This window comes from Cotesia typhae, unplaced genomic scaffold (genome assembly GCF_013202065.1).
Source record: "Cotesia typhae breed Kobodo isofemale line unplaced genomic scaffold, CoteBio_Ctyphae scaffold_152, whole genome shotgun sequence".
In the NCBI taxonomy this organism is placed as follows: Eukaryota; Metazoa; Arthropoda; class Insecta; order Hymenoptera; family Braconidae; genus Cotesia; species Cotesia typhae.
This window is the reverse complement of record NW_027423776.1, coordinates 9,458,873-9,485,017: the sequence shown is the minus strand read 5'-3', so window position 1 is coordinate 9,485,017 and position 26,145 is coordinate 9,458,873. Positions and strand designations below refer to the sequence as shown.

Genomic DNA, 26,145 nt, shown 5'->3' with positions numbered 1-26,145 from the left:
AAAAAAAAAAATAATACAAGTACAGTGAGTAAAATAAAAAAGACAATATAAAATTCAAGTAGATTTATTGATATGTAGTTTTAAGTGACTATATGAATTTATATTACAATGCATGTCAGTAAAAATATTTTTATATATAATATACAAGTATATAATTATTATTAATTAATAATAGAAACTATAATTAATAATTATTGTGCCATAGTTCGGCAAGTTTCATTTTATGAATCATTTGTGCCCCGATTGTTTTGTTTATCACTGGTTTATATTTCTCAAAAAAGGCACTTGTTTAAAAAAAAAAAAAAAAAAAAAAAAAAAAAAAAAAAAAAACCTGTAAATTATTAAAAATACATATTTATCGTCGTACATCGCGTATAAAAAAATCATTCGAATTATTTAATTAAAAAAAAATCGGGAGAGTACAGTTATTAAGTACTAAATTTATGATCCATAATTAAAATAATGAAAAAGTAATAATTAAATGGACATATTTGAGGTAAATTAATACTTGATGATTTATATTCTAAATAACATTTTAAAAAATTATAGATGCACGTCGAACACAAAAAAGTATTATCATTCACCAATTGGATTGTTTTATAAAAATATTTTTTTTCATAAATATCAATACTATTCATTTAATTAATTAACAAATGATTTATTTCATAAATTAATTAATTAAAGGAAAAATTATTTGAGACCCGTCAATTTACTAAAATAAATTGTTGATTATTCTATTTAATTCGGCGGCAGTGTAACAGGCCTTACTATTTTTTTTTTTTTTTCTTTCTCTCAGTTAATTTGTAAAACTTAATTAAACACTATACGTATGTTTATAATTTTTACAATTAAACTTAACAATAATCTGAACATGTCAACAATCATACACATTATTAAAGAGTCTTCAATGAGGATATATTACAAAATTTAATATTTAATTTAGACATAGACGTAAAAAATAAATATCCTACGTAATTATACAGGTCTTAGTGATAATCAGAGCCGTCGCAGCGATGGCTAGCCTCAGGAATCCCCTCGAGAAGATATCACCAGCTCCAGAATTAGCAGAGTCTTGATTCGAGGACGTTACTAGTTCATCAGTACTTCCTGTGATATACGATCAATTTTTTTTTTATTTAACAAAATTTATTATTTTAAAATAAATAAAATTGAATGCAAGCTTCTTTTTTAGTGCCAATACGATATGAAGATGATTGATCGTAAATAATCGCACGAAGAAACTCATTAATTTAAATTTTATTCACACTGCGTTGAATAAAATAATAAATCCTCATTAGCATTCAGCAACTTATGATGCAGAGGGTAATAAAGAAACACTCAACACTCTAAGGAACTTACGAGCCGGTTGGTTTGGAACTTTAATATCTTCTTTAGCTTTCTACGTCCTTTATTTATTTATTTTTATTCATTTACTTATTATTTATTATTTATGTGGCACGTTTCAGGCCTCAGCCGATTTAATTCCTTTATAAACAAAATAAAAAGCTTCATTTGTCAAATCCAAATAATCCATACCGCAGGTTGTTTTCTTCTGTAAAGGTTATTTATTTATTTATTTATTTATTAACACTTAAATTATTTTTTTAATAATAACAAATAATAATTAATATTATTATTTGTTATTTTAGGTGATAGGAGGCAGAAGCCAGTGAAGAATTGAGCGAGCAAGTCACACTAATAGAAGGATTTATTAATTATTAATAATTAATCATTTAATTTATTTGAAGACTATTATTTAATCTTTTAAATTTTAATAAATATTTTTTAAAGTTCAATAAATATTTATAAGGGCGTATAATAAAAATTATATTTTTTTTTTCTAAGTCCAAAAAAAATTTTTAGTTTGGAGAAAATTTTTTTTTTGTATTTCTTCACGTTTCATACAAAAATACGTTGATTCTCAAAAAAATTTTTTTTTTTCAAAATAAAAATTTTTTTGGACTTAGAAAAAAAAATTAGAATTTTTATTATACACCCTTATGGCATCCGAGATGAGTCCCGGATTTTTTAACTGTTAACAAATATTTATTAACATGTGATAAATCGTATTTATTAACTTGTTAATAAATATTTATTAAATCCTGTGATATTAAAAAATAATTTATTAAAAATTAATAAAGTTTATTAAATATAAACAAATCCTTCTATCAGTGCAGTGAAGAAACATTAGAATTTTATCATAAAGAATTTTCTTCTTTAAAAATACCCGATGTGAATTTAAAATATTATTTTAAATTTAGAGACTATTTAATGTTCGTTTTTAGAGTCTGCAATTTTAACCGGTTCAATGACCGGTCAGTTAAATTCCGTGATTTGCAGGCCAATTCACCGATCAATATTCGTAATGTAGGCTCATTAAATTATTTCTGTACAGCAAGAAAAATATCTTGTATTATCATTTTGTCAGTGTAAATTTATGTTTATGTTCTGAGCTGGGAAGAAATGCGTGAAGATAAATCGAGCATTTTTTTTTTTTTTTTTTTTTTAAATTAATAAAATAACTTATGAGTAAGTGCTTAATAATGTGCTCGTGCAAACAATTAAAATTAAAACTCAAATAAACACGTGCGAAGATATATAAATTATAATTAAAACGTGCGATAAATAATATATATATTTATGTACAACCATTCATTGCAAGTGAAAGGAAATATTTAATAAATAAATGAATAAAAGTGTAGGTGTAGAAAATTTAGTTCCAAATCAACGCTACCGGTTTTATAAAATTATATCATGCACCTCACACCAGTGGGTGTTTCTTTAACTTCATTTAATTGTGTGAAATCCGCTTCATTGATAGTAACTTCGTGCGATATTTAATTTTTTTTTTTTACAAAAAAATTAACCATTTTTAATTAGTTTTTTTTTCTTAATCTGAAGCTGCTTTAATTTAAATATAAGTTAGTAATTAGTTAGTTTATAAAACAAAGAAGAATATTAATGGAAATGAAACAGAGACCTCTAGCACCATTAATGCGTATTAAAAGAAGAATATAAATTTAATTCTATGCTTAAATATATATATTTACTGGTAAACTGAACGACGGCATTTCATTGGCGATTTTATAATAAAAAATTTGATTACGTAATTTTTTTTAACAATTAATTATGTAAATATTTAACGCCTGGCTAATGTGGGGGCTCGTTCTTTTTGTTAAGAAGCTAAATTATTGTTTACAATATATAATAAATAATTATTATCTAATAATAATAAAACGTATGATTGTTAGTCTATAAAAAAATTATGCGATGATAATTTTAACTGCAATTAAATAAATTAATAGTTAGTACCTCCACCTGTACTGACTTGACACATCATCTCGATCGCTTCGAGTTTATTATTATTTATTCATCTTTTTGTTGGTGAATAATAACAGACAGTTATCATTTTTTTATCGCGACTGTGAATATTTTTTTTAATAAAAAAACGTGAGATCAAAGAGTGACATCGGTACAGATACCACCGGAAGTTGTAGAGCTGATTGAATTCACAGGATGAGACAGTTATAAACTCAAACTGTATACACGTGTAATATTTCTATTTTTTTTTTTTTTTTTGTATTTTTTGTATTTTTAGTTTTATTATAAAAGCATTTGTGTTGCGTCACATCCCGTAATATTAACGGGTACTAATCTGTAGTTATAGAGTACGGTTGTAAACCGTAGGCAGTAAACTGATTGAGTTTACTTTTTTATAAATAAACTCGAAGCTCAAGCGTAATTTTTTACTCAAAAAATTTACCAGCAATTTTATAATTTTAAGTTCAATTTATTTTTTAATCTAAAATTTTTTAAGCTTTTAGTTTTTTGTAATTAAAAAAAAATTGAACTTATTTTTGTACTTTTTTTTACACATAATTAAAGCTAAGTAAGCCCCAAACATTAGCCAGGTTTTTAAAATTATCCAAAGCAGATTTTTGCTTAATAAAATAATATTAAATTCAAGTGGACTTGATCTCCAATAAACTCAAGTACCTGTATCAAACATGATCTCTCCGTCATTTCCTTTATCATAGTCATCGCTAAGGAAATCACCGCCGTTATTTTCCAAGTTTCCATTTTCTGAAGGGTCTACTGAGTAATTATTTTTCCATGCGATATTACCTAGTGTCCCTCGACTCGCTGATTTGCATCCGAACCACCAGAATGCTGTCGCTCGTGGAAACGCTGGGTCAGCTACGTCCACCTATAAATTAATTAATTAAAAAAAAATAAGATTAGACTAACTTTAATTTCATAAAAAAATTATAATAAAGTTTGCCGACATTTTTGATTTTTCTTAATTTAATAAATTAGAACTAAAAAAAATTTTTTAAAAATTGCACTTAGAGTTTTTGAATTTTTTTTTTCAAATGAAAAAATTTTTTTTTATTTTTTTGTAATAATTTTTTAATGAAAAAAATTAAAAAAAATTCTTAGATGTCAGCTAAGTTTATTTTCATGAATAATTAAGGTAATTATTTACAAAATTTATTGTAAATATTTACAAGTGGGATCAACTCCATTGTGTGGCATAGCTAGGTGAAAAATTTTCATTTAAAAATTTTTTTTTGCTTTTAAAAATTGGAAAAAATATTGGCTTTCATATTTTTTAATAAAATTTCTATTTTATCATTGTTTTATGTTTTTTTTTAGATTTTTTTTTTCTTTTGAAAAATGTATAAATAAACAAACAATTAAAAAAAAAAAAATTGATCAATTTAATAAAAAAAAAAAAATTTCTATGGCCAAAATAGAATTGACCCCACTTGTAAATAATTACCAAAATAAAAATTAAAGATCTTACCGAGAATGTCCGGTCGTTAAACCGATAATACGCATTATCTTTGAAGAAATACGTGTACCCGTGATACGTGAGCGTCGCCTCCATATTATTGGGCACTCCTTCCCAATTAGAAATAAGTTTCGGGTAAGTGCTTTTAACTGGCGGCCGTTGAGCAGGATCAAATCTCCAGAATTTAGTTCCTTTGTAGAAATAAATTTTTCCGTTTCCCGTCCATACGGTGACGGCGTCGATGTTGTCGGGAATTCCAGTGAATCCCTCGCTGATATCCTTCGGATAATCACCGTCGATTCTCTTGCCGACGTACCTCCAGTACTTAGACCCCTGGACAAATAATAAAATAAAAAATCAAAAATAAAATTAATAACATTGTTAAATTATTGACTATCTAGGAATGTGCAGGAACTTGTGACTATATTTATCAATAATTGAATTGAATAAATGAATAATAAAATAATCGACCGAGTTACCTTGAAGAAATAAGTTTTCCCATTTTTATACGTGAAGGCAGCATCGATTTTTCCTGGCAATCCCTTCCAGGAACTACTTATCAGTCTAGGATACCCACTGGCTACACCGTCGTCCGTTAACTTCCAGTAGTGATCGCCTGTAAATTATTTCCGGTTACTGTACTATTATTGTTACTATGCTTGGTTGTAAAATACTACTGTGTAATTAGTAATTGCAAAGATGAATTTTTTATTTTTATCCTGAGGTGGATTTATGCGTTATTTTTTGAGCTCTGTAATTAGTTTGAGATAATTGATAATTGAGGATCAAGTCTATTTACCTTTGAATACGTACGTATGACCCTCTGCGGAATTGAACATTGTGTCTACTTTCGAGTCTGTGCACAACACGGAATCTTCTTCGCCAGTTGGGCTCGAGGTTGTACGCTGGTGGACTTCTGTGCCAGCCACGTCGTTACTTTTAGGACCGTATAATGCCTGAATTCAATAAATATTTTTTATTATTGATTAATTAATTTTTTTAGTATGTCTTTAAGATCAATAAAAATGAATACGTCAAATTTTTATAAAGTTTAAAAATAAAAAAATCAATGCTACTGATATTGACAGACATCTGATCATTTTTTTAATAAATTAATTATTACAAAAGAAATTTAATTTTAATTTTTTTTAATAATTTTTTCAATAAGGAAAAAAAGTATAAAATTACTTAATTTTAAAAAATTACATTTTTCTTTATTTAAAATTTCTCTTAGCGACTTTAAATAAACTTGTTAAAAAAAAAAAAAAAAAAAAAAAAAAATTCTACATGTCAATTTTTTTTTGCTATAATTTATTTGTTAAAAAAATTATTTTTAATTATCAAATATCCGCTCAATTAATTTATGATACTAAAGTTAGCCGACATTTTTAATTATTTGATTTTTTTTTAATAATTAAATTAAAACAAAAAAAAAATTTTTTTTTTAATTTCACTTACAGTTTTTGAAGTTTTTTACAAGTGAAATTTTTTTGTAATAATTTTTCAATAAAACAAAATTTTTTTAATTTTTAAATGTCGGCTAATTTAATTTTGATTATTCAATAATCGAAAAACTGAAAATAACTTACTTGAATCCCATAAATGTCATCATTATCAAGGAGAAAATTAGGCTCATATCCACGATAGAAAGGTGCCATCAGCGCAGCTTTGATATCGCTGTGACTAAGACCCAGAGAATGACCAAATTCATGAGCGGCTACTTGGAACAAATTGGTCCCGCGATAACTGTTAATGGACCAATGCTCAGAATCATCGAAGTGTGCATCGCCGCCGTAAACCGGGAAGTAAGCGTGAGCAAGAGTTCCACCTGGGCCGTCAAATGGATCGCCGTCTCCGTGTTCCCCGCGTTCGAATCTTATGTCAATGTGTACCTGTCCGGACTTTTTCTGGGTGAAAGTCAGGTCCGTGTACTCTGACCAGACCGCAAACGCACGGGCAATATCTTTGTCCACTGATGCTTTATCCAACGACCTTGGATACTTGCTTATTTTGTACGTGAGCTTTTTCACTCGCCATCTTGATCCTGCCAATGGAAATAAATATTAATCATCACTGCTGTGCTCAAATATAAATATTAAATCTATATATATATATATATATATATATATATATATATATATATATATATATATATATATATATATATATATATATATATATATATATATATATATATATATATATATATATATTTAATTTTATGTTTATAAAAAAAAACCTTGACACTTTCCTGAAGATCAATCTTATCGTTTATCAGGAATTATTGCACACGCAAACTACCAGCTACTGGACAAAATTTAATGCTAGGTAAGAACTGTAAGTACCATATGTACACGTGTTCTTTTGCTTACAATGATGAATTTGTATCTTGATGTTTTTTTTTTTCCCGTAATTTCGAATAAAAAATATTGATGTAAAAATTAGCAGACATAAAACAATTTTTATTAAACTAAATATTAGCCGACAATGAAAAATTTTAAGTTTTTTTTTCAATAATTTAATTAAAAATGAAGAAAAAATTTTTTTATTTACATGGACCGTTTTTTTAATTTTTTACACATGGATTTTTTTTTTTGATAATTTTTTAATTTAAAATATTGTGAAAATTAGGTGTAATAAATTTTTGTTTATTATTTTTTTTTTAATATTTAATCTACATTATTAAGAAAATAAGAAAAAAAAATTTTTTTTAATTGCAAGGATAGTTTTTTAAATATTCTACAAGTGGAATTTAAAAAAAAAATTTTTTTCCAATAAAAAAAAATTCTAAAAATTGCCAGATGTATGCTAATTTTATTTTAATAAAAAATATTAGCTTATTAACTGTTGCGTGTTATTGCGGGATGACTATGAGCGATTTGCCCTTATGCAATGACATACAGAGTAACTACTACATATTTAACATCCACTGAGAATTGAGTTGAGTTAAATAGAATTTATATCAACGGTAATTACTGGAGGTGCTCATAAAACGCTTAGTAACATGATCTGTTGCACAATCACTGCTTATAGGTAATGCGCGTGATAATTAATTGTTTTTTTGTTTGAATTTTAACATTTGAATTTGTCTTCAATTATTTTGGTAAGTTTGGCATTTATAATTTTTAATAATATTTACTGTTAATTTTTATGGATTTAATTTTTTTTTAGCTGAAGACTATTCAAAATTAGCGGAGATCCTTTGAGGTGATTGACATTACGGAAGAAATGGTTGTTGTCATTTTTTTTTCTTGTAAATATTTAAAAATCCATCGTTCAACAGTGGATCGATGGAAATCGATTCGTCTATCTGTTCATGGTTGAATGGATTGCTCTGGTTGTGTCATGCACGAGAAACGCAATTGACCAATAAATTATACTAGGGAAATCACGTGGATGACAAAACGTGAGGTCGTCGGAAAAACGGTATATCGAATTGTTTTCGAATCTAATTTAGACTAATGTAATAATAAGCACAGTAAATAGAGAAATCGATAGTCATTTTCGTAATATTTTATATTGAACCAACATTTGATTAAAAAAAAAAATAATGCTTGTAAAAACTATTCATTAAAAATGTTCTTATATACTTAATTAAATATTTGTGTAGCTTCTAATTCTAAATTATGATACTAAAGTTAGCAAACAATTCAATTACAATAAAAAAATACTTTTAAAAATTTCCACTAATTATTTTTTTTTAATTTTTACATGTGGGATTTTTAGTTAAATTTTTTTCATAATATTTTATACTGAACACTTTCATATGTAGATTTAACATTTATGGCGTTAAATTAACACAAACAAATATTAAATATTTAAAATAAAAATTTAACACAAAATTTCTTGACGCATTGCCGCAAAATTTTTCACTGTGTTTCAGAAGAAGAATATAAAAAAATTACAAAGCTTCATTAATATAATTAATAATTATCCTACATTTTTTAAGTGAAATTATTTATATAAATTTTCTTAATTAAAAATCATTAAATGATAAGATTAAAAAATAAATTTTTTGTGTTTAAATAATAATAATACCTTGTAACGCATAACGTCTTGATCTGCCATCAGTGCTAGCTCCAACTTTATCTTTGACTCCACATCTTGGCAAAGACATCATCGACGCAGTTTCATTGTCCATTGTACCTGAATAAAAAAAAAAAAATGTTGATTAATTAATTAAAAGTCCAGAAAATTTTTCCTTCATCAACAGTAAGTAAAATAATCAATAAGTCTCATGATTCATGATGGATATCAATTATTTAATTATTAATATTTTTTTTCAAGGTACGATGTGAATGTGTCAACACGCTCCTGTTATCATCCATCTCTTCACGATTAAGCATACGAGCTGACATGATAAATTCGCGGTAAAAGTTCCAATGCAGGCCGTGGATAATCATAAGCATATCCACTATTGATAGAAAAATTATTCACAGGAATTAACTAATGGTAAAGTTATTTGTTTTGTTGTATTAACAATAAAAATACAAATAGCTTATCCTGATCAAGTGAAGTCACATAAATTCATTAGAATAAATAATTATTGTTATTCGTCATCACGTAAGTATAATACTTAGTACCTAGCCGATGATGAGGGTGTTAGATTGAATAATTCTCCGTTATCCAATAAGCGTTACTGCAATTACAATCTTAACAATCCTTGTTTAATTGTTTTTTATTTTGTTTTATTGAATAATCTGAAACACGCCTTCCGCATCGATAATCTGTTTATGGCGCCGGTCTTCCTTTTTTTTTATTTTATAGTATCCTCATCCTTATTTTTATTTCCTTGTTATACTTGTATTACTCAGGGGCGAAGTAATTCCCGTTGAAAAAATAATTAACTATTCGCTTCACTTATAAAAACAACTATTGCATTTTATTGTATTGTAGATTGCCATTGTATATTATTGTATATTGTATATTGGAGGATTACCTTGGCACAAAAATTTTTCTTACTTTAGAATATGTAAGTTTGTCTAGGCCAACAACTGCATGAGTATTTCAATTTTTTAACGTCAACATAATTTAATAATCAACTGTAATTATTTACAGATTAGTCTTAAGACTTCCGTCAACCAAGTTTCATGAAATAACTTTCTAATTTCAGTGTTAAAAATTCTAAAAAAAAATTAAAACTTGGTTTTTTTAGATTATTACAATTTTTTCCCGAGAAGAATATGAAAAAATGGGATTCCCGGGAATTAAAAAAAAAATAGGTTTTGTCAACTAGCGCCCTCTACTTAAAAACCCGCTAAATTTTCAAATTTTCAAATAAAACTGAATAATTATTCTAAAATTACAAATGACAAAAAATAAGAATAAAATTTGAAAATTAAAAATTTTGATGTGCATTTAATTTTATTTAAAAATTAATAACTAAAATTTTTGGTTAAATGACTAAATAATTAATAAATAATTAAGATTATAATTTATTATGATTGAGCAAATTAAAGTTGATTCAACTAATCGAAAACCTGAATGGGAATTGAATGAATCAGCCTAGTCCAGACTAGGCCATTAATAATGTGAGTCACCGGAATTCCACTGGGAACTATCACACCTGTTACTGAATTTTATCAAAATTAATATTAACATAATCATCCAATATTTATCTGTCATAAATAAAAAAAAAATTAGTAGCTGAAAATATTGTCAATGCAGTATAATAATCAACTGCGGCCTCGTGTATCGTGCAAGACAAGTTTCTCGTTTATTTCTTACGTAGACTACTGTACGCAACCTTGACAGTGACGTGTAAAACGTAAAATGCCAACAGGTTCACTTTATTTATATCCAAGTAAGAGTAAAGTACTTACTACGAAGAAATATCTTTACTTAGGAGTTAAGGAGTCTATTATATCAAGCATCGACCTTTTGACATTTAGAATAAGCAATCCATTCCATTAAGCTTCATTTCTTCAGAGATTTAAATCACGTAATAGCAATAATTTTTAACGAGGAATAATATAATTTGTCAAGTGTAAATCTTAAAAATTCAGCGGTGATGGCCTTCGAGCACGCGTCATTCTTGTATCTTGGGTACATTTGCTGCTTTATGAATCATTCACAAGCTCTCATGACCACCTTTGTAGCTTCTTCGTTGTCGTTGTTGTCTTTTTGATCATGAACCTCTCCTTACGAAGGTATATATGCTGTATTCTTCGTAAGAAAAATACTATTTACCTTATCACCATCTCGATAGGTAATGACAAAGAATATTTTATAACTTTACACCACGTTACTTTGTAATCTAAAGATATAATATAAACATTTACATTTAAGACGTGACTACTTTTTATGCTGATCGATGGGATATCACTCAGATTGTGTTAATAAGAATATTGTGTCTTCAATACCGAAAAGCTAAACAAATTAAATATTTTTTTAATTATAGAAGAAGAAAGATTTAAAATTGGACAAACACTTTTTTTAAATCAATTAATGCCAAAAAATTACTAAAATTTTGAAGTTTAACTATTTCTTCTCTAAAAATTGAATTTTTTTATGAAAGGTCTAGAAAATTATTTTTAAAAAATTTATAATTATTCAGAGATTTTAATTATGGATTTTTTAAGTTGATATTAATTTTTCTTGCTATAATTTACTTGTTAAAAAATTTATAAAAATTATTCTTACAAGAAGTTTTAATAATTCTTCTGGCAGAGTCTCAAATCTTGCAAAAAATTTAACTTTCTAAGTTTTTCCGACTTAATAAGACCTTTACGGACTTTTTAAGAAAATAAAAAATTTTATGAACTATTATTTGTACTTATTAAAATTTTTCCACAAGGGAGGTGTGTCTTAATTATAGTTTTAAATATTTTTTTCAATAGTTTTGATAAAAAAAAAAATTAAAAAACAAAAGTAGAATTCCAAATTGTTTCTTCTTTGGGTAATAATAAAATTTAAAACATTTCTTCTTTTAAATTAATTAATCAATTAATCAATAAAAATTTCTACTCCTTTATACATAAAATTTCTTCTTGATTTAAAAAAAATTTTAATATTTATTAAAATAATTTTTTATATGAAGAATATAATAAAACCTCACCTGTAATATTTAATCCTGCAAACGCTTGGAAATCCATAATAGCTTTGTAAACAGTATCTTCAGAAATAATTCCACCGCTCGTTGGGTTAACCGGTGGTAAGTATCCGAATTGTGACAGGTATCTCTGCAATTAAAAATAAACAAATAAATAAATGTAAAATAAAAAACCTTTTCATGTTAACAAACAATCTAAATTGTACCATGACCTTGGTGAACAAATCTAGCGTGAGCGTGAGTCAATTTTAGGTAAAAATTGCTTTACGATTTGCTTTATGATAATAAACTGTACTAATAAAAGCTTCCTCATATTTTTATACTTGATAAAAATTTTTTACTCGTCATATCTACGCATCGAAGAAGAAAAGCATGATTCACTGAACGCGATTATAGGAAGAAGACATGCCACTTTTTTCCTGAATCCGGACAGGAAATTATTGAAGCACCGAAATTTCCTGGCTGCGGTGGCATTAAACGGCGGATTGTGGGTTTCGGTACGAGGTATTAGTACCAAGTGATACGGGCTGAGTTGCTGGGGGTCTATGACACTGTCGAGTGTTTATGACCCAGGAGTGATTCTCAGGATGGACCTACACTACAAGAGTTTGGGTTAGCGACCCCGCGACTAACAGAGAGGGTACTGTTATGTCTTGTGTCTTAGCTTGTTTATACAAGGAGACATTATTAATATTCTGTTGAGAAGGTTCAGTATAAGCGCCTTTTATTTGTGTAGTCTGCTTTATCTCCAATCATTTGGACGTGTGTAAATGGATTAGTAGGAAGAAATATAATTACGTTGAAAGAAAAAGTTTATTATTTTTATCAAGCACTTTCAATAAGTATTTATAGTACTTGAGAATTTATTGGAGAATTAATTAAAATTAATTTTAAGAATTTTTTTTAATAAATAAATTATATAAAAAAATTAACATGTAGAAATTTTAATAAATTAAAAATGCAATTTTTTTAATGTAATTTTTTGATAAAAAAATTATGTTAAAAAATTGACAATTAGAAATTTTAATAAAATAAAAATACAATTTTTTAAAAGTAATTTTTTGATAAAAAAATTTTAAAAATGAATTAACTTTTAAAAAATTGCATTTATAATTTTTACAAATAAAAATTTCTTCTTAAATTTTTTTATGATTGTTTATTTTTAAAAAAATCCCAAAAGTTATCAAATATCTATTGATTTAATTATAATTATTTATTTATCTATTTTTTTTATGAACAAATGGAACAGTTATAATTATTTTGGTAATAAAATTTATTTATCTTCTCAACTCTTTTGTAGAATCTTATCTCCATGCGAATTGCTAAAAAAAATATTGTATGTTAATCTATTGGGTTAATAATTTAATCAATAGGTGTGTATATTTACTTTTGATTTATTTTTCTCGGTTATAAAAAAAATATACGTCATTAATTGGTATAAAATTGAATTACTCTGGTAACATTTATTCTAAGAATTTTTTTTTTAATTTACACTAGCTAAGATTTAGCATTAATATAGATTTAATTGGAATATTGAAGGAAAAATAATAGAATGAGTAAGTGCAGGATGATACATGCAAAAAATTTTGTTTCTAGTGAGTAAAATAATTATTGCCTTTTAAATAATTTTTATAGAGTGTCAAGAAAATAATTTAAGAAGAAGAAATATAAAAAAAATTCAAATTGACTCAACAGTAATAAAAAGGAAATGAGTGTTTCTTCTTTTATAAATTAAACTCAAAAGGTAAATCACCTGTAGGCGTATAACAGCAAAAAATAATAAATTAATAAAATTATAGGAGGCCGATGAGTATCCGGAGGCTCACGATGAATCAGAGTGGTACATTACAACGCTAATATTTCCGAGAAGATATTTTCTTTACATTGTCAGCAGATTCCTGATGTCTGGTAATTTTTTCCTGACCGAATGAATTGTCATTTATGAAGAATAATAACAACAGCAATAAATTTCAAGGCAGTCGATGAGTAATAACGAGAGTTTATTGACGTATATTTGCATGTGTAGTATGAGTATTAGTAAATTGAATTTAATTTACAGAAATTAAAATTCAATTGTCTAGAAATTGGGTTGCACGAAGAAGTATTGATCGAGATAAATGAGGGACAATTCGTCACGGTGTCACGGCGGAAGACTAAACACAGAGCCGAAATTCAGGTGGTCGATACAATAGAGTCATCTTCATTATATTGGAGGTGACTCTGATAGTGTGATGGTAAATAAAAGGGCCTAGGCTGAGAGTTAAGAGCCCAGAGACGAGGTGAGACTTGGAGACCAGGCCACCAGGTTGTTTGCTGTTGCTATTAGACCTCCTTGACCTGAATTCTATCGAGACAATGTGTTCTATATGGAAGAAGAATAATATTCGTGTCACAAATGGATTCATTGTTGTATTCAAATTACCTCAGGTTCGAGTCAACACTTTGCCGTACTGTGGAAGTAAAAACAGACACCAGACACGAACCGGATATGTTTAATTCAAATCTCTCATCTCAAGTCTTTTTCATGCTGATCCAGAAGCTATTGATTGAAGGTTAATGCTTTTTTGATATTTTTGAAAATTTTAAATTAAAAATAATGCACTAGAGGTAGAAGATTTTGTTTTTTGTCGTAATCTTCGGTCAATTTATCACTTTATTTGTGTTATTTTATTTCATTAGTTATCTTGTTACTGTTATCGATGTTATGATAACGTACTTTTACTATACACGCCTAAAATACGGGTTTTTACGTTGATTTCATTGTTGATTATTTTTTACTTAAATTTTTTCGTCATCTTCGGTTAATATTTTTATTTTAACTGAAGGTTAAAGTTCATTTTAATTTTACAATTGGGTTTTTACATTTTTTTGTTAAAATTTTATTGCCTAATTTTCACTAAAAAAAAAAAAAAAAAAAAAAAAAAAAATGCGTAACAAAAAAAAAAAAAAAAAAAAAAAACGTTTGATCAATTTTATAAAATTAAAAATCTTGACTAAAATTTAAAATAATTAATTTTTAATTTAAATTTTATTTAAGAATCTTAAGAATAATTTATTTGTTTTAAAAAAACAATAAATAATTGTAAAACAACAATGAAATGCAAAAGAGGATATTGTAAAGTCGATAAATGTATTTTAAAACTCAAGACTATTCAATATTTTTTATTCAAACTAAATAAAACGTAAATTACAGTAAACTTAATTCTGAAAATACTTAAACTGTCAATGACACGAAAAAAAAATGAAACAAATTTAACAAACAAAGAATGTATACTAATTCTACCTCGAAAGTAAGAGTCAAAAATGTATGTATGTATTAATACTATTTATTATTATTATTTTTAAGGGATCAACGAAATTTGAATGCTGACTTAATTCTGTCTTGTGATGTCCCGATGTCTACAAAGATACTTTTAAAGCAGCCAGTTACTCTTTTACTTTTTTCATTTGTATTTGTATTCAAAGTACGTCTGAATGAAGATATTAAGACGTTGAGAATACCGATTTGGATTCTTCGACAAAGACCTCTCCAAGGTCGAGATCACAAGTTATATCTCATCATTTCATTGGCAAATTCATCGCATCTTTGTTTCTATTTACTTTTTTCACACAATCATAATCTTCATTATTATTATAATAATTTTCCTAAGTGTTGAATTCGTACAAAAAGTCTGGATTATACTCATTGTAATCTAGATTATACTGGGTAGTATCCGGATTATACTCATTATAATCTAGATTATACTGGGTGATATCTGGATTATACTAGCTACTATCTGAAAAAATTTTTTTACTCAGTATAATCTAGGATGATATCCAGTGTAATCCTAAATTTAAGATTTATTGTGTTAAATTAACACAAAAAAGTGTTAAATATTTAACATAAAAATTTTTAACACAAAATTTTTTGACGTAAAATTTTTTACTGTGTAGATATCTTATCCTACAAAAAAAAAGCTATTAATATTATTTATTTATTTCACGATTTATCTATTCATATCTTCCTACACTAAGCAAAAAATTATTAATAAAAATTTAACTTTTGACAGCTGGATGTTTCACCTAGTCATCCAAAAATTGTCTGCAAAAAACTCCAATAAATTTTCAACAATATTTGCTAACACAAAAGAAGAGATAAAGCTAAAGCTAAGATATTATCAGTGATAACGGGTTTGAAATAAAAAGAGCACGAGAAGAAAAGGTCGCCCGAGTCCCCAGTCCTCAGTGAGTCATTAATTGGCGCGAAAAAATGCTGATTCAACGGCAGGAAGTAAATGCAGTCAATGCACATAAATCGAAGCCACGCGAGTATCTGACTCACTACACATAACTAAACATAAATATATAATACCAACATTTGATACAACAATTATCTGTTGTTTCATATAATTTTTATTAACCCGTCAACTTTATATTTTAGTGTAAGTTCGAGAACTATGATTTAGATTTCTAATTGCTTTGGAAAATTTAATTATATATTTATTGGGTGAAGAATATAAGGTAAATATGAGGATATTTTATGTGATAAATAATTGAGTAACTTTCTTTGGTAAATATAATTTATAAAAAAAATTAGATAAGATTTATTATTTTTATTTTCATTATCAAATAACAAAAATGACATTATAATTTATTGAAGACAGCCTTCTATTTGTTTTTATTTATTTTACGCGAAGTTAATTCGTGATTTGACAATAAAAACAACTAATTACAGGTGAATAAACAGAAGTGATTTAATTATCATGTAATTAATGAAAAGCACGTGTATTTAAATGGTGGATGGAAGTTTTGTTGGGAAGAAATAGAAAAAAGAAGAATATAAACGGAACTATGTGTTTTTTTTTTTTTTTCTTTTTCTTTTTTTAGATTTGTGTGATAAGAAATTGCTGACGAAGAAATGAAATTATCGACGGAAGAAGAGTAATTATTTTTAATTTTATCTTTTCATCTCGACAAATAATAAAAAAAAATTACGCTGAAGAAATTTAAGAAAAAATATTTTTGTTTATTTTTTTAGAGGCTGTATTAATTAGAGAAACAAAAAGGAAGAAAAACAAGAAGCACGCGAACAGAACGATGTTAATTCTTTTTTGTTCTAACTTGAATGCGTTAGATGAAAAATAGATAAAGAAGAAAAGAATAAGCACGTGGCTAAAACGATATTAATGTGTGTTTTTTGTTCTGAGATTTAAATCACTAGGATTATCTAAGTCTATTTAATATTCCAATGACAGCAAATTCGTGTCCAGACTGTGGATCCGCGATTACCAAGGCCAGCAATAAACTCTCGACTCTTTTTCCACCATATATAATACTATTCTCCTGATTATTTCCGCGTCAAGGTACAATCCATACATTATTTACTATTTCCTAGTATCATCTTAAGGATTACTGCTAAATATTGTTATTTTTCATCTTATTTGTAATTACATACACTTTTATTTTCATTACTAGTCACGGCTCGCGTTCTATCTCTAAAAATATATAAATTATTTTACTAGGACAAAGAATTTTAATAAAATTAGGTAATTATCTAAATTGCTGAATTATTATCATTAAATTTCAACATTTTTTTTCAGCGTTTAATATTTAGGACTCCAAGAAGCAATGCAGAGAAGATTTTAGGTAAAGGTCAACAATTGCGGCAGGTCGGACTTAGTAACATCGTCTACTACTGGCTGTCTGACCACGATATGCTCGGTCTGTAATCACTCGTACTTAATATTAACACTGCGGCAGTCTACTTCCTGTTCTCTTCTTATTCTAGTTTATTATGCTATATACTTCATCTTCTTATTTAATTCTTTCATTAAATTATAAGCTATTTCATATTTTTCTACATTCCGGGAATCATTTAAACAATTGACGTTAATTTTTTCGTCTATACTTTTTATTAAGATAAATTATTTATTTAATTGACGCAATATTACTTTATATACAAATAAATAAATAGATAAAATTAGTTTAAAGTAATTGTAGATAGTTCTTTGTGATTGTAAATTTATTGAAGGTTACTAAATCGAATCATTGTAAACTTTGTTAGACTATAATCTATGTTTGAATTGTTTACGTCATTTAAATCATTGACATTTTTTTCTTTTATTCTGCAGTTTAGGATATTTTTTTATTTTTATTCTAAAATTAAATTAAAATTATATCTATTAAATAAATAATTATTATAAAGAAGAAATAATAAAAAATTTTTTTTAGATTGTTTTACAAAATTACTGCGAAGATAATTTTTTATACAAAAAAATTATTAATAAAAACAAAGAAGAAAACAATCAATATATTTTTGGTTCAAAAATTTAATTAATTTTTTTTAAATATAAAGAAGAAATAAATTATTATTTTATACGTGAATTTAAAGAAGAAATGAATAATTATTTCTTTGCAATATACTGAAGAAATAAATGGAAGAGTTCTAATTAAACAAAAAAATAAAAATAAATAAAATATAACACTTTTAAATATATTATCTCAACACTATCTTACATTTATCACTTAAGTAATTTGTTGATTAACACACTATGCAACGTTATCTATAAAATGAAGCTCGTGTATATATATATATATATATATATATATATATATATAGATATAATTTGCATTTATTGAGAAAAGGTAATAAATTAATGTGCTACATTTAATTAATAACCAAGACTAGCGGAGTGTAATGAACAACTAGATGAGAAGATGATATATTAAAATGAATGTTTGAATAGTATTACCATGGCGTCATTATCAGAGACAACAGGTGAAGCTTCTTGTGTCTTAGTGCACAACACAATCACGAGAACCGCTGTGTACAGGCAACAAGAGATCCAATTGGTGAGCAATTTACTCTCTGTTCTCCATGTATTCTTCATATTTATATATTCTTCCTAACGTTAACCAACGAAAATAAAGAATTAAAAAAAAAAAAAAAACACTTGCACTCACGTTTATTTTTATTAAAATTGATATTTAAATAAAATATTTTTCCAGGGAAAAAATTCGCGATGTTTACGTACACAAGTCCTCAGGTCAGGACAACATCGTTGCTACGACACTATCGATTTGAAAATGTACGAGCGCGGGCTGAGCGAATCGCGAGTTATGTTTAAACTACTTTCAGTGAAGCTTATTTAAACTGACTGGACTACTCGTACTGACTTGAGCTGAGTGAAGTTCAGTACGAGGGCGAGTACTCATTCGAATTAATTTACTAATGTGAAGTGACAAGTAAATAACGCTAGAACAGAAAGGAACGGGCTTGCTCCCGATGTGCCCGGAGTCGACCGCCACTCTGATTCACTATCGGTACGCCACCGAGTCTTTTATCGAGCACTCCCACCACCAGCGAGGTAGCTCTTAGCTTCACTTGTTCACCAGACAACACACCAGCTCATATCAGCCTCTCGGTGCAGACTAACTGACTATGAGATTCTAAGTACGCTTCTTCCCCGGATAGTTTTCTTCTTATCGCTATCATTGGGTTCTTAAATTAGAATATTCTCTATTGTCTCTGGTAGGATTAGTTGTTAAATTATGTGACACATTTATTGTGTACAGAGTTTATGATTATTTATTTTATTAGTAAGTAATTATTTTAAGTGAGAAGTAATATATTGGAAGACCGAAGGTTATTTATTGGAGGTGGGGTGATAATTAATCAATAAATTTTTTTTTATGGAATTATGATAATGGAGGAAAATTTTATGAAGAGTTTAATGAGAAAAATTTTATGGATAGAAAATTTTATAAAATTTTTATTTTAATAATAATCATACTTTTTATTAATTTTTGAAATTATTAATCAAAATAATTGAAGAAATTAATAAAAAGATAAAAATTAATAAAATTAACTAAAGAAGAAATAAAAAAAATTTTTTTTTAAATTAAAATTTTTAACTTGATAAAAATAATAATAATATTTTCTATTAATTTTTGAAAATATGAATCAAAGTAAATGAAGAAATTAATTAAAGGATAAAAATTAATTAAAGAAGAAATGAAGAAAGTGATAGAAAAATGAATTAATACATCTAAATTAATAGATTGAGTAATAAAACTAAAATAAATCAGTGAAGAGATAAACATGATATGAATAATAAACAAAAAAACAGTGAAAAAAAATAAATAGATAATTTTCAAGGTTGAAAAAAATAATAAAAGCAAATAAAAAGCAAAAAAAAACTGCTGAATAAATAATAGATAAAAATATTAAAAAATTAATGGATTAAAAGCAAGAATTGATGAATAATAATTAAATGAACGGAAAAAACCTATAAATAGCGAAATATTTACTTTTTCTGAATTTAGCATAAAATTTCCTTGAGAAGAATCACTGGGACATTTCCGTAAAATAAAATTTTAATTCGTAATATCGCGTGATTTGACAATCAATGCGTGATTGTGGTTGGTCATAATGCATGAGGAGATAAATCTCGGCATAGTTATCTCAGTATCCCGTCATTAACTTTGCCATTGTCATTATCATTATTGTATTTTTTTTAAGCGGCCTTGATAGCGAAGAATAATTCTCACATAGAAGTATCACTTGAAAATTTTAAGCAGACCCTTTTGGAGGCATTGTACTCATTTTCAGGTTGTCAATCACATATCATCTTCATGCGTTATATTGTATTACTTATGCTAGCATATTAAATTATAAATTATGGTTATAGTTATGAGATTACAATCCTAACTACGTTGAATTGAATTGAAGTTCATAGCCGTCCTGCTGGGTTTGCCTTTCATTTTCTATCATCCTTATCTCTTCTCGGGGATTCATAATATAACTAAGCGTACAATGACTTACATTAGGTCACTATCACTGATCCTCACCATCTTATTTTTGGGTGGTCTTATACCCATACCTTTCTTTAAATTAATTTTATCTTATAAAAAATATAATTAATAATAATTCATTTTAAATTAAAATTATCAATTATAAAAAAAAAAAGATAAATTTTGTAAGTAAAAATTATTTTTACAAAAATTTCTCATAAAAATATGTAATTAAAATTTATTCGAAAATGCTCTATTACTAGATACCTAATTAAGAAATGACCTTGTATCTTGTCAACTATTGACATTTTTAAAGATATAAGCTCACCCCGACATTACACTCATCAAGACCTTTCATTTGAGTACCCACATCAATTTTTCATATATTTATATATATTACATATATGTATATATGAAAAATATATGACAATGCATGTGGGTACTCAAATGAAAGCTCTTGATGAGTGTAACATCGAGATAAGCTTATATTTTTAAAAATGTCAATAGTCAGTAAAAAAAGTACAGTGCAATTTAACAAAATTTTCAAAAAATACATGATACTTAAATTAGCAGACATTTAACAATTTTTTTATTTTTCTTTAAAAATAAACTAAGTCTAGAAAATTATTTAAAAAATTTTTTAAAGATTCTGAGTATAAAATTTTTTAGATAAACTTTTCTTGCCATAATTTATTTGTTAAAAAATTTTTAACAATTATTAATGCTTCTTAATTTAAAAATACTTTATGTAAAGACTATTAGAAGAAAAATTAAGCTAAAAAATGATAAATTAATAATTTATGTAAATTTATGCATGAAAAAAAAATTTTAATTAGTTTTATTACTTAAATAGTTAAATTCAGATTAATCTAAAAAGTATGATTAATACCAAAGTAAAAAGTAATCTACAAATTTATTATAAGTTTATGTCTCACACCTTCAAGAATTTCTTCTTTTCGTAAAAAACTCATATCAATAAAAAGAAGAAATAAAATATTTAAAAAAAAAGAAGAAGCTATTAATTGAATTTACATCGTAGGATTAATTACTGGTCTTTGTTCTAATGTGTCCTTTGTATTTATGAGTCACCTCGCGACTTGAATGTCACAATTTTATGATAATCTGTGCACCTTGTCTTCTCGGAAGATCTGGTGAGTATAAACTACGAAGTTTGTTAAAAAATTCAAGTTTTAATTTTTGATGATTTATATCAACCCTTAACCCTTAGCATTTGTTAAATTTTCTTCTTTTATAAAAATATAAATATACATAAGTCTGTCTGTGTTTAAATATATTTAAGTGTATTTATTATTCCAGGGGCGAGCGGAGAGAAAAGGAAAAAAGTAGTCGCCACGCGGACTCGTGTTTAACAGTGGTTTCCGGCCGTTAAGGAAGATCAAGGAAGATCCGCAGTTTTGGTTTTAGTTAGTAATTGTAAATTTACCGTGAATCACTGCTGATGATTTGGATTTTTTATTTTATTTTTTAACTATTTTTTAGTCAGGCATGAGCAGGATCAAGTGCCGACACTTATCTAAGTGTATTATTAATAAGAAGTCTTCACATCAGAGATAGAGAGAAGAATGATGAATACGAGAGAATGACTTTGATCGGAACATCAATCGCCACACCTAAAAATTGAAAGCATTCAAGACCGAAATTATCGCACACTAGATCCCTATTTTTTTTTTTTTTTTTTTTTGACTGATAAATCACTTTTGTTTGTTTGAGTTTCTTTAACTCTTATTAATTACATTATCAAGTATTTTTATAAATCAATTATTAGTTAAAAACAATTTTATTTCTTCGATAAAATTAATTTTTTTTTTAATTAGGCGTAATTACAATTATTTTGTCGTAAAAATTATTTTTAAAAAACACTTTTTATTTTTTTATAAAAATTTTTCTTCCGACAAAATATTAACTAAGAATTTTAAATGTTTTCTTCTTTTAAAAAATATTATAATAATTATTTTACTTTATAAAAAATTTCATTATGGTTATTATTATTTAATAATAATTTAAATTTTTTATTTAAAATATTAAAAATAATTTTTTTGATACTAATTTGAACTTGAATTATTAAATAATTTTTTCGTAAAATAATTTAAATAAAAAAAATTTTACTCTAATTTTTTTGTTGTAAAAATTATTATTTTTTTTTTTTTTTTTTAAATGTTTTCTATTTTTAATAAAAATGTTAAATGTTTTTTTCTTTTAAAAAAAATTATGACTTGATAAAAAATGTCATTTACTATGATTATTATTATTTCATAATAATTTAAAATATTAAAAATAATTTTTTTGACACAAACTTGTACTTGAAATATTAAGTTACTTTTTCGTAGAATAATTTATATAATTTATCTGAATTTTCTACCATTTTTTTTCTCGCAAAAACAATTAAAAAATTTACTCAATTATTTTCTAAAAACAAAAATTGTAAACAATTTTTTTCTTGAGAAAAAAAATGATTTTAATCATTTGATCAATAAAAAAATAAACAGCGAGTTCATAGCCCTTTAAGAAGAAAACGATAAAAAAATATCTTTTGACTTAGCAATACCAATAGATAAAAATTTAAAATGTAAAACAGCTGTTTAAAATACAGTTCTTTCTTTTTCATTTCTTCTCTTACACTCTAAGCGTGATTAATAATTCTATCAAATGTGTGCATATAAAATAACACACACACATGCATGTGCACATATAATACAAGCGCCTCAACTCTTACACCGTCTACTGACTCCAAATTCCTCCCGCGATTTATAAAAACAAATGTCATTCAGACTTTCCATCTTATTTTCTGTAATAAATTGCACATTAACATTGCCAATTAAATTTTTTTCCGCAATCTGTGATCCACAATACGCTGACTGACTAATCTTAATAATTATCTGCATTACTTCATTATTTTTTATGCAATTATTTGTAAAAATAAATTAACGCTTCCGATTGTAAGATTGAAAAATTAATCGAACAAAAAGTCAATACATTACGTTTTAATACATAAAACATATAATATAAATATATATAAAGGTAGGAAACAACTCATCAGTCTCTAACTCAAGTGAGTCATACACACATTCTCGTATAATTTCAATTCAAATATTTTTTTTTAATGCTGTAGCTATGATAATTTAACAGACTTTGTTAATACATAAATTTTTATCGGTACTAAAAATCTAGCAAACTTTAAATCTCTAGTTTTAATTCTTTGACAACTACAAACTAGATTTATATTAAAATTTCTACGAAATTACTTTGATACTTTGTAAAATTTATATGAATCAACTTATGAATCAACTGTTGAGTAGTTTTCAATTTTCACCATTTTTTTATCAGTTTGTTTTAAGATTAATGGCTATATCTTCAAGCTTACGTTTTGTTTTGTGTCAAGTATTTTTATTAATAAGTTAAAATTTTTCATTTTAAAAAATTTATTTAGAAGGGCCAGCTTTTCAATTAATGATTAAAATTAAATTATCATTATTAATTTTTATTTATATAAATAAAATATGATAATTTAAATTATACTTAATTAAAAAAATTAACAGACATTTGACAATTTTTGAAATTTTTTTAACAAATAAATTATTATAAAAAAAAAAATTCTTAAAAATTCACACTTGTAATTTTTTTTTTTAATTTGTATGTTAAATTTAGTGTCATTAATTTAATTTTAATCATTATTATAAAAATTAAAAAATTATAAATTTTGAACTAGCAATTTTTTTTTTAATAATTATTAAATTAAGAGTAAAGAAACAATATTGCTCATTTCTTATTGGTTGTAAAAAATTAATAATTTATTAATTATACAATTCTTCAAATCAATTGTACTAATATGCGGTGGTTAATTTTAAGAATTGTAATTAAATATCTTTTAATTATTGTTTATATATTTTATATAAGATAATATAAGCCCGTCAGAACTTGATTGACATTATAGTCCATAGGGAAAATGTTATCTAATATTATATTTAAGTAGATTCTAAGCAATTGTTTTTATATTTGTATTCTTAGTAAATTGTTGTTTTGCATACATTTATGTTGTACTCAGTTTAAGTGTTTTTTTCCATGGCTGTTATGTTCGTTTGCAAGTAAATATTACGTGTTTTATGTTCTCTGAAAATTTTAACGACCTTGGTGTGGATCGACGGAGCGAAAGAAGACTATAAAGTTTTTTGGAAATTGAAGCAAATTGATATAATAAGTTACTGAAGGTTTTTTTAGTAAAAAATTGTGGATTAATAAATGAAGAATATAATTTTATACAAAATGACGGAAAATTTTGTTTTAGGTTTTTAAATTATTTTGAAATTAAGAGACATTTAATAATTATTTTAGCAAAAAAATTCTTCATGTAAAAAATCATAAATGCAATTATTTGAAAAATGTTTTTAATAAAAAATTTATTTGTTAAATAAATTTAGACGCTCTAAAAAATTATAAATGCAATTTAATTTATTTTTGAAGAAAAATTAAAAAATTGTCAAGTGTTATATTTTTAAATAAATTAATTATTACAAAATATAATTTTAAAAAATTTATAAAATGTAAAAATCAAATATTATGTCCTAAAGTTTGTTAAAAAATATTAAATTACACAGATAGAATTTATATTAATTGGGAAAACGTTGAGGCGTGATAATGAGACCTCCTTTGGGAGTTTATAACTATGACTGTTATAATCTGTTTCTATTATTATTATTATTACTATTATTACAAATTTGCTTACATTGCTATGTGCATATGATATCCCACTAAACCATCGACATTTGGATTGCTAATGAGCAAACGTGCACACACAATATTATCATAAACCCAAGTATAGAAGCTTCGCTATAAATGTTCTATGATTTACAGTCTTGATATTTAACATCGGGTAAAAAATTACCTCGAACCTCAACTTGGAGATTTATTTGAATTTAAATTCTATTTTTATTGGCAATTGATTTCAATTTTAACAATATTCCAGTACAAGGCAGTTTTGGACTGAGGCCCAATGTCTTGATTCATGATATCATGTAAAATGTCGTCAGACAGCAATTTGTCAATTATACAGATTTCCGGCTCATTGAGCACGATTATAATCATATACGATCTATGAACTAGATATTATATTATCTTAAGACATCTTGAGACACGACATTTGTGAAATTTAAACTGTCAAATCAAGAAGAAGAATACGCAACTCTTTACATGTATCTATATGTTTATGTGTATATAATTTTTTGGGGCTTATTATTATTATTATTTTATTTTTTTTAAATATTATTACTACGTTAATTAGTATTAACGCGATGAATAATTTATTATAATTAATAAATAAGATTACTTACAATTATCAGCTTGGTGAAATTTAGCGTTTTTATAAAATATCCATAACCTAAAAAAAAAAAAAAAAAAATTCAAAATTAATAAAAAAATTTTTTAATACAAATTTATTTAAAAATAAAATTTATTACTTACTTTAATAATAAATTAACTAAGTAAAATAAACATTAATTTTGCATTTATTTAA

At 25.6% G+C, this 26,145-nt stretch overlaps 1 protein-coding gene and 1 long non-coding RNA gene across 7 annotated transcripts; one reads left to right on the top strand and one right to left on the bottom strand.

The window, feature by feature from the left end:
- Positions 1-48: 48 nt before the first annotated feature.
- Positions 49-25,982, bottom strand: LOC141536568 (stromelysin-3-like). 6 transcript variants are annotated; one of them, XM_074257182.1, is made up of 10 exons: positions 25,964-25,981; positions 18,578-18,730; positions 11,853-11,976; positions 8,834-8,941; positions 6,385-6,839; positions 5,595-5,751; positions 5,275-5,411; positions 4,808-5,128; positions 3,997-4,207; positions 49-1,107 (listed from the first exon to the last, which is right to left on the bottom strand). In XM_074257182.1, exons 2-10 carry the CDS (start codon positions 18,713-18,715, stop codon positions 968-970), a joined length of 1,791 nt encoding a protein of 596 aa, XP_074113283.1. In that variant the 5' UTR covers positions 18,716-18,730; positions 25,964-25,981; the 3' UTR covers positions 49-967. The 6 variants fall into 6 exon arrangements, with proteins under 6 accessions (XP_074113283.1, XP_074113282.1, XP_074113288.1 ...); XM_074257181.1 differs by lacking the exon at positions 25,964-25,981 and adding an exon at positions 18,860-19,240; XM_074257187.1 differs by lacking the exon at positions 18,578-18,730 and having other exon boundaries at positions 25,964-25,982.
- LOC141536676 (uncharacterized) lies at positions 21,686-22,271 on the top strand. The gene is made up of 3 exons (XR_012480775.1): positions 21,686-21,769; positions 21,936-22,042; positions 22,119-22,271. It is a non-coding gene; the product is annotated as an uncharacterized LOC141536676 (long non-coding RNA).
- Positions 25,983-26,145: the final 163 nt, after the last annotated feature.